The 9,906-nt window shown below is 38.7% G+C and overlaps 1 protein-coding gene across 1 annotated transcript; it reads left to right on the top strand.

The window, feature by feature from the left end:
* The first annotated feature begins 5,617 nt into the window (after nucleotides 1-5,617).
* LOC145105557 (uncharacterized) lies at nucleotides 5,618-8,498 on the top strand. Its single transcript, XM_079042638.1, has 5 exons — nucleotides 5,618-6,227; nucleotides 6,320-6,644; nucleotides 6,731-7,433; nucleotides 8,364-8,403; nucleotides 8,461-8,498. Exons 1-5 carry the CDS (start codon nucleotides 5,618-5,620, stop codon nucleotides 8,496-8,498), a joined length of 1,716 nt encoding a protein of 571 aa, XP_078898764.1.
* Nucleotides 8,499-9,906: the final 1,408 nt, after the last annotated feature.

Genomic DNA, 9,906 nt, shown 5'->3' with positions numbered 1-9,906 from the left:
GAAAAATATTTTGATGTGATTGTCACTTGAAATAAGTTGAGTATTGATTTACATTTTCTAACAAACATTATCAGAATGTTTCAGGTTGGGAAGATACTGAAGGTTCAACAAGTGTTTGAAGAATCAGATGTTGGAGCACTTGAAGTTGAACATGGAGCATCTGCTGTTGACATGGATCACTTGCTGAAAGCTAGTTGAATTATCATGATCTCAGATGCCACATCTAGATCATATGTGGAGCATCAAGAAATTGATGGATCATCTAGAATATTGATGGCTCATCAGTAACATTGTTGGCTCATCCACAACTCTATGGCTCAACAAGAGTTGATGACTCAACAAGAATACTTGGTGGCTCAACTCAAGTCAATGGATCAACATGATCACATTGATGACTCAACAAGACTGCACATGGCACATCATGTACGATGAAGGCACGTCCAAATGCTCAAAGGAACATGAATTTCGTCCATGACCCATCATGAACATGTGGTGGTACATCTTCAAGTTCAAGACATAGTCCAACATTCAAGAAACTACTCAACATGATCAACAACACTTCTGGAAGTTGATGACATCTAAGAAGACAATTGAACAACATGATGTTCATGTTGCTCATCACATTTTCAATGTTGATCAATAAGGTTCAAGAATTATGAAGACTCATAACTTGGATGGAACCCTAACGGAATACTAACGGAATTGGAATATTCCATCCATTCTCCGTTAAGTAGGGCAAAGGTGTCAACTGATGACTAAGTCATGATGACGTGTCAACACCTGATTGGTCAAGCCATGTCATGGGCTTTTCCAAAGCCTATAAATAGGCCCCTTGGGATCCATTATAAAGTTGCTCTTCCTTGCTCATTTCAGATCATTCTGCACAATTGTTGTTTAGATTAGTCTTCAGAGAGCCATTTGAGTGTTTTAACTTGTCTATCATTCAAACACTTGTAACTGAATCTTCATGAATATGAGAAACATTTGAATCATTGATTTTGAACATTAAAAAACGTTTTTCTATTAACTTGATTGATTCACAACTCTTTATTTTCCGCACTACTTGCCACTTGACGATTCTGAAACTCTGTTTCAGTATTTTCAACACTTGGACTATTCTAGTCTAGGTTTACTGGATTTTCTCATTTCTTCAGTTGGTATCAGAGCTCGAGTGATCGACTTTGAGACTTAGAAAACTTTTCACAAAAACACTTTTTCAAGTTTCAAACTAGTATCACCTGTTCTCAATGGCAAGTGTGAATCAAAACCAAAATGTTCTCTATTCAGTTTTAGTTGCAAACAGTCTTGGAGCAGGAAATCGTGCACCTATCCTTGTGCCTAGTGAATACACTTCATGGGCAGATCGCATCAAGTACTACCTGGAAGGTCATGACTCTGACATCTGGACCTTCATCTCCACTGGGAAACATACTCCAGAATTTTTGAAGGAGATCAGAGTTCCTGAAGCTGATGTCTCTCCTGAAACCTCCAAAGTCATCTCTGGATCTGTTTCCTCTGGTGCTCAACTTCGTGACAGGAAAATCAAGAAGTTTGAGGCTAAGGCAATGCAAGAGCTCTTATCTGGAATTCCTCATGACATCTATGAGCAACTTCCTGATGAAGATAAGAGTTCACCCTTCAATGTCTGGAATGCACTCAAGAAACAATTTGAGGGAACTGATAAAATCCTTGCAAACAGGAAAAAAGCTGCATTTACAGACATGGACAACTTCAAGATGATACCTCATGAAACTCTCTTCGATGCATATTCTACGTACAACATTGTTGTCAACAGGGTGAAGAAACTCAAAGGAGAAAGATCGCAAGAGGATTTCAATCTAAAATTCTTGAACAGTTTATCTCCAAAATGGGATACAGTGCATATGATCATACTGCAACCTACAATCAATCTAGACACCATGTCTCTGTTTGATCTGTATGCTGAACTGCAACAACATGAGCCAAAGGTCAACAAGCTAGCTCAAGCAACTCCTTTTGATAATCAAGGACTTGCCCTGGGAAATTCAGCACCCATGGCAAATCATTCTCAAAACTTGATTGCACATCATAATCCAATCCCAAACCACTTTGCTGATCAGTTTTCCAACCAAGGATATGTAGCATATCCTTATCAAAGTTCGAGTATGGCTCAACAGTACAACCAGAATCCGTACATGCCAACTCAACAACCTCTTCAGATCGCAAATGGATACATGGCTAATCATCAAGCTTTCATTGGAACCACAATGGAATCTCCTCAAATCAATGAGGAAAAGGAGTATGAAGAATGTATGGCACTCCTGACCAAGTTCAATCCAAACTTCAAGAAGTTTGTGAACAAGCCAACAGGGAACTTTAGGGCACAAAGTTATCAGCAACCCCAACACTATCATCAAAACTCTGGAAACTTCCAAGGAGGAAGCAACAATCAACAAAGCTTCAACTCTCAGAATTCAAATTCTGAAAGTTACAACTCCCAGAGGACGAACACAAGGGTTCAAGATAACAAGTCAAAGTCCTATGACGATAATGAAGTAATCAGATGCCATAATTGTCAAGGTGAAAATCATTTTACCAAGGATTGCAAAATGAAAACCAAGAAGGTCAAAGACGAAGCATACTACCTTCAAAAGGCGGAGCAGATCAAGAAGCAGTCAACAGACAAAGCATTCATGGTCATGGAAACTCCAAATGTGGAAGTATGGGAAACTGATGATGAAGTGGATCAAATAGAAGAACCTGAAGCTTACAAAAACTACTTCTGCTTCATGGCTGATGATGACAAAGAGCCTTCTCCTCTCCATCAACAAGTTGTTGAAAAGGTACGCTTTATGCTTCGTGATAATCATTTAACTAGTGAGCCTTTTCTTGATGACATTGACCATATTTCTGAAATAATCAAAGAATATGTCACCAATGCTGAATATCATGTCAGTTATTACAAAGATGAACTGACCGATACTCAGTTCAGACTTGAAGAATTGAGATGCCGTATGACTAAGTTGGAAAATGATCTCGCAATCAAAACTGAGGCACATCTTACGTCAGTTGAACAATATGAAATTCTATTGAATCAACGTGACATTATTGCAAAAGACAATCGTGAGATGTACGCCCAAATCAATACAAAAATCAATAGTTATAAGGCATCCAAAACCCTTCTTGAACAAAACTCGCATGCTATTCTTAAGGGACCAAAACCATCATGGATAAAATATGGTCTTGGTTATGATGAAATGAACAAGGAAATCATAGGACTCAATACTCAACCATAGTTGTTACCATGTGATCCAAGTCTCTTCACTGGAGACAATGAGGATCATGAAGAGGTGGTAACTTGCAGTCCCGATGTAATTGCCACTTCATGCTCAAGCATCCCATTGGAAGTTACATCATCCCATGATATTCCAGACTCAGACATTGCATCTGAATCTCAAGTAGAATTTTCTCTTGAGTGTCCTACCATGGAAAGTTTCAATTCAGAAGATGCCACTTCTGAAAAACCAAATATCCCTGACTCTAAATCTAGTGATAAACAGTCCAAATCATATGAGCCAGTAGGATATTCCAAGACTGAACCCATTGAATTTCTCAGTCAAGAAACATTTCCATCTCTTAGTGCTTCTGTCTCTGGAACAAAGGACTTAGGATGTAAATATTCTAAGAAACAACAGACTAGGAAATCTCCAACTCCAGTCAACAAGGATGACACCTTGAAGACTGTGAGCAATGATAAAACTGTTGTTGAAATACTCAAGAGACCTTTTGCTCCAATCAAAATCTCTTCACCCAGTCCTAAACCACAGAAGACAATTGTAAATCCAACTAATGTCTCTAAAGACAAGGGAAAAGAGAAAATAAATGTCTCTAAAGAACAAGGTCCAACTGTAGTCAATCTTTCAAAACCCAAAGTGGTTAAGACTACAAATAATGACAAGGATAGGAAGTCCAAGAGAGTACCTAAGGCTAAGCCAAGCCAAGGGAAGACCAGACATACCAGTCCTCCCAAAACTTCAAGGACTCAAAGAACCTCTCCTTCCAATCATGGTTTCTCAAATTCTGGATTTCCAAACCAAACTGGAATTCACTATCAGAATAATTTCAGACCTAACAATCTTCCTGATTTGTCTGAAATGATGAGACCAAGGCCTGTTCAAACCAACCCTTTCATGTATCAGAATAGAAATTACCCTATGAATTCTATTCTTGGTCCATATTGTGGTTTTTCTCCGTCCATAGGAGGGAATCACATGTTTGGGGGAAACTCTGGGTTTCCAATGATCAATCAATTCGGGGGAAATACCCAGTTTCCCATGTTTGATCAGTTTGGAATGCCTGTGAACTATGGATTCCCCTCTCTAGGAATTCCTACTCAGTTCACCAACTCTCCATTCTTCCCACAAACCAAACCTCAAAAGAAGACCTCTAGGAAAACAAAAACAAAGGTCACAAAAAACCAAGCAAAACCCAAAGAGGTTGATGAAAAACAAGAAAAGACTGTCCCAACTCCCACAAGTCCAAAGGAAGCTAACACTCGAGGCACATGACCGGGGTACCACACGACGATACATGGTATATTGACAGTGGATGCTCTAGGCACATGACCGGGCACAAAGGATATCTCAGAGATTTCAAGATCACAACACTAGGTCAGTATGTTACTTTTGGAAACAACATGAAGGGAGAAGTTATGGGACATGGAAACATATCAAACGGGAACTTTACCGTTAAGCGTGTAGCGTATGTAGACGGTCTTAAACATAACCTTATCAGTGTTGTACAACTGTGTGACAATGATCATGAGGTCTTGTTCACCAAAACCAAGAGTTTGATTATGGATACCAACAAGCGAATCCTTGTTGATTCCCCACGAAATGGGAACATGTATCCTCTTGATATTGAACTAATTGAGGGAACCCCAGATATTTGTCTTCTTTCCAAAGCTGCCTCTAACATCAGTTGGTTGTGGCATAGAAGACTCTCCCACCTTAACTTTGGTTATATCAACAAACTCATTGGAAAGGATCTTGTGAAAGGATTACCATTGTTAAAACTTGACAATGATATACTTTGTGCTGCCTGTGAACAAGGAAAAATCTCCAAATCTCCACACAAAAGTATAACAGAACATAGTGTATCTGAACCTCTTCAACTTATACATATTGATCTGTGTGGTCCCACTACAGTTCCTAGCTTAAGTGGTAAGAAATACATTCTTGTGATTGTGGACGACCATACCAAATTCACTTGGGTGTACTTTCTGCGAAACAAATCTGAAACCACCAATGAGCTAATCAACTTCATTCGCTACATAGAAGTTAGGGTAGGCAAGCCACTTAGAAGACTGAGGAGTGACAATGGTGGTGAGTTCAAGAACAACGCCTTAGATAGCTTTCTTGTATCTAAAGGCATCGAGCACAATTTTTCTGCACCCTACACTCCACAACAGAATGATGTTGTTGAACGGAAGAACCGGACACTATGTGAAGCTGCTCGATCAATGTTGATCTTCGCAAACCTACCACAATACTTCTAGGCTGAAGCCACAACAGCCGCCTGTTTCACTCAAAACAGATCCCTATTCAACAACAGGCTGGAAGTCACTCCCTATGAAGCAATGAACAAGCGGAAGCCCAACGTCAAATTCTTTCACATCTTTGGCTGTTGTTGCTACATCAAGAACAATAGGGATCAACTAGGGAAATTTGCACCCAAGGCTGATGAAGGTATCTTTCTTGGATATTGCCTTCATGCTGCAGCTTATAGGGTTCTGAACAAAAGAACCAGGGTGATAGAGGAAAGCAGTGATGTCACTTTTGATGAAAGTTATGTAAGGGTTCTGGATCCAAACCACTTTGGTCCTCAAATGGTAGTACCATTTGATAAAATGAACCAGCCATCACCTGCTAATGCTTCTTCTCCAATCCATGCTATTGAAGTAGATTTTGATTTCCTCTTTCCAACTCAACCTTCTGCCCTAGAATCAGAAAAGCTCACGAAAATAGCTTCTCCTGATGTCTCTCAACCTCATCAATCATCAAAAGTCTCAAGTTCCATCAAAGCTCCGGTTGAGGGGGAACCATCTTCTGAATCTTCTGAACCTTCTACCCCAACCTCCCATCATCAATCTGGACCAGTCATAACACCAGTCATTGCATCTTTCGAGGGGGAACCACCTTTGAACGGTTCCATTCTTAAAGGAACTTTACAATCCTCCCAACCATCCAGTCCATGGTTTCAGGGGGAACCCCACTCGACTGGTTCAGTCCCTCAAGTTCCTTCAGGTCTACTCCATCTGTTGAATTCAAGCATGCAACAGTTGAGGGGGAACCACCTGTTTTAGGTAGTTCTGGACTCTTCCAAGACGATCTTTTTGAAGGAACATTCACTTCTGACTACCCTCCTCGTCCAAGAGAACAATATGAGGTAGTTTGCACTCCTCAAATCCATAAGGAAGCTCGCCTCACAAAATGGACAAAGGATCATCCAGTCGATCAAATCATAGGCGATCTAGATTCTGGAGTAGTGACTCGTTCGGCAACCAAGAATGAATGTCTATATGCAAGCTTTTTATCCATGATAGAGCCTAAAGGAATCAAAGAGGCTCTACAAGATGTAGATTGGGTAAAAGCAATGCAAGAAGAGTTAGCTGAATTTGAACGCAACATGTGTGGGACTTAGTGCCAACACCAGAAGGAGTATCAGTTGTTGGTTCACGATGGGTCTACAGGAACAAAAGTGATGAAGATGGAGTCATCATCAGGAACAAAGCCAGACTGGTTGTCAAAGGATACTCGCAACAAGAAGGCATATACTATGATGAAACCTTTGCACCTGTTGCACGAATAGAAGCCATTAGGATTTTCTTGGCATTTGTTGCACACAAGAATTTTAAGGTCTACCAAATGGATGTGCAGTGTGCATTCTTAAATGGCGAAATCGATAGGGATGTCTATGTTCAACAACCTCCTGGATTCGAAGATCCAAAGTTCCCCAACCATTGCTATAAGCTTCAAAAGGCTGTATATGGATTGAAGCAAGCTCCAAGAGCATGGTATGGAACACTATCCAAATTGTTGGAAGAATCCAAATTTCAAAGAGGTTCTATCGATCCCACTCTCTTTAGGAAAATCCACAACAATCATCTTATCGTCGTGCAGATCTACGTCGACGACATCATATTCGGTTCAACCAGCAAGGACCTTAGTGATAAGTTTGCTGAGTTGATGAAAAGCAAATTTAGAATGAGTATGATGGGTGAGCTCAATTACTTCCTAGGTCTACAAGTTCGTCAATCTCCTAAGGGAATCTTCATTGGTCAAGAGAAGTACATCAAAAATCTGTTGAAGAGATACTCCATGGAGAATGCATCATCTGCAAAGACACCAATGTCAACATCTTACAAGCTTGATTCAGACCTTGATGGGAAATCTGTAGATCAGAAACACTACAGAGGAATGATTGGCTCATTATTGTATCTTACAGCTAGTCGACCAGACATCATGTTTTCAACATGTCTGTGTGCACGCTTTCAAGCCAATCCCAAGGAATCACATCTCATTGCAGTCAAAAGAATTTTCAAATATCTGAAAGGAACTGCTTCTCTGGGTCTATTCTATCATGCTAAAGGCAACTTCTATCTCCAAGCCTTTACTGACTCAGATTATGGAGGATGCAAGCTCGACAGGAAGAGCACTTCTGGTAGCTGTCAATTCTTAGGAGGTAGATTGGTCAGTTGGACCTCAAAGAAGAAAACATGTGTTTCAAACTCTACTGCTGAAGCTGAGTATGTTGCTACCGCCAGTTGTTGTTCTCAAGTGCTCTAGATGCAAACACAACTGAGAGATTATGGATTCAAAATGCAACAAATCCCAATCTATTGTGACTCTAAGAGTGCAATTGCAATCTCTCACAATCCAGTCAACCACTCAATGACCAAGCACATTGATATCAGGTATCACTTCCTTAAAGATAATATTCAAAAAGGTCATATTGAGCTTCATTTTGTTCCTACAGAAGAAGAGACTGCAGATGTGTTCACCAAAGCTCTGGATGAATCCAAGTTCTTACACTTTCTAGGACGACTTGGCATGCTTAATCCAGATTCTCTAGGCATTTGAAAACTTTTTCTTTCTTACTTTTTTAAGAAAACTCCAAAAATATTTTATTTCTAATTCATTGTTTTTTGCTTTACTTTTTCACAAAAAAAAAAACCAAAAAAAAACCAAAAAAAAAACCAAAAAAAAGATTTTACAGTTTTACTTTACATAAGAGAAAACTACAAAAAGATTTTATTTTCTGTATTTTGTCTTTACTTTAAACAAAAGAAAATACCAAAAAGATTTTAACTTTATTTTTGTTAGGAAAATGCAAGTTGTCATCACAACTATGCAAATGAAGAAGGTTAGTTGCTCCACACTTTATTGATTTTTCAAAATACTAAATTCTGTGGTTCTTCAGTTTGCTTCAGTACACAACTAATATTGGTACTTCAGTGACCATTAACAAGCTTCATGGTTATACTCTACTTAGAGTTATAACATACATCAAGTACTAATGTTATGTGGGATAATTTGAGGCGAACTCTAAGGTTTAGTTAAGCCAATGTGTTGTAGTATATTTGTGGCTTCCCTGTCCTAGTGAACTCATGAGACAAAAACGCGAACTTGTGTAGTTTGAGGGACATAAAAAGTTTTGCCTTGTGAATATCTATACCCAATAAAAAGCTTCTTAGTTAAAACAAAGCGAGTCAAGTTCCAAGTATATCTGTTTAATTTCTGCACTTTGAGTCTAGTTATATATTCAATAAGTTATAGTTCAGGAGTGGAGTCAATCTGTGACCTATGAGAACTCGGCCAGTAAACCCTACGGGATATTGAAAATCTGTCCACCTGCAGTACATTAACGTGGATCGGACCGGGAAGAAGTCCGCTACATGGGTTTTCATAGAAAGTCATGGACTCCATTAGTGACCTAAGAGATTCCGAGCACTCCAATGAATTTCTTAGAAAGTCACGAACTAAAGTACAAATAGAAGTAAAGCTAAGAATTATTTGCTTGTGTACTTTGTCAAAGTTAGAGTTATAAGAAAAGATTCAAAAAAAAAATATTAAAAATCAAAAATCAAAAAAAAAAATCAAAAGTGTAGTTGTATTCTTAGGTCAACTATTATATATATTATTTTTTTCTTCTGAAGTCGTGTTACATGGAATTTGGCGATACCTTTTGCAACGAAAGGGGTCAATAAAAAGGTATAGGTGGTAGGAATGCCAAAAATGAATGTTGTTCAAAATAATTGGGGAACGTTTATGAGGATTGTCAGTATTTTTGGGCTTGGGAAGTAACTAGGCCTTAGACACAAATATACGCATTGCGGTGAGACATAATTGATGAGTACAAATCGGGTTATTCTGTGTGATGTTAAGGAATTCAAAACATAATAATCCACAAGGGAATTCTTTACAATGCGAAGTGAAGAATCAAACACAGAATTTAGTTGCTTGATAAATCTGTAAGTAACAGTAGATAATCCTCAATGTCTCTAATTCAGTCAATAAGTGTTTCCTTAAAGTTCTTGTTTCCACATGCACACACTTCACTGCATTTTACTATTCCCTTCTCAGATTCTCTATCTATATGCACACACATCACTTTCAAAGTCAGATTATTTAGTGTTTGCACTTTTATACTTTCTGTTTAACTCATGCCTTAGAATCTAGGTAAAGCAGCTAAGTTAGATAGAGAATATCACTTACTTGATCATAGAACATCCTTAGCCAAGTGAAGCATCTTATGACAATAGATCGTCCTCTTTAAGAAAACCATATGTGTCTGTCTTGGTTTATGGAGCATTCTTGTACATTGTGAAGAAGTTCAAAATCAAAAGCCTTAAAGAACCATCTTGAA

Source organism: Lactuca virosa, chromosome 4, assembly GCF_052849685.1.
Source record: "Lactuca virosa cultivar CGN04683 chromosome 4, Lactuca_virosa_CGN04683_v6, whole genome shotgun sequence".
NCBI lineage: Eukaryota > Viridiplantae > Streptophyta > Magnoliopsida > Asterales > Asteraceae > Lactuca > Lactuca virosa.
Note: the sequence above shows the minus strand (reverse complement) of the source record. Positions and strands in the feature narration are given on the sequence as shown.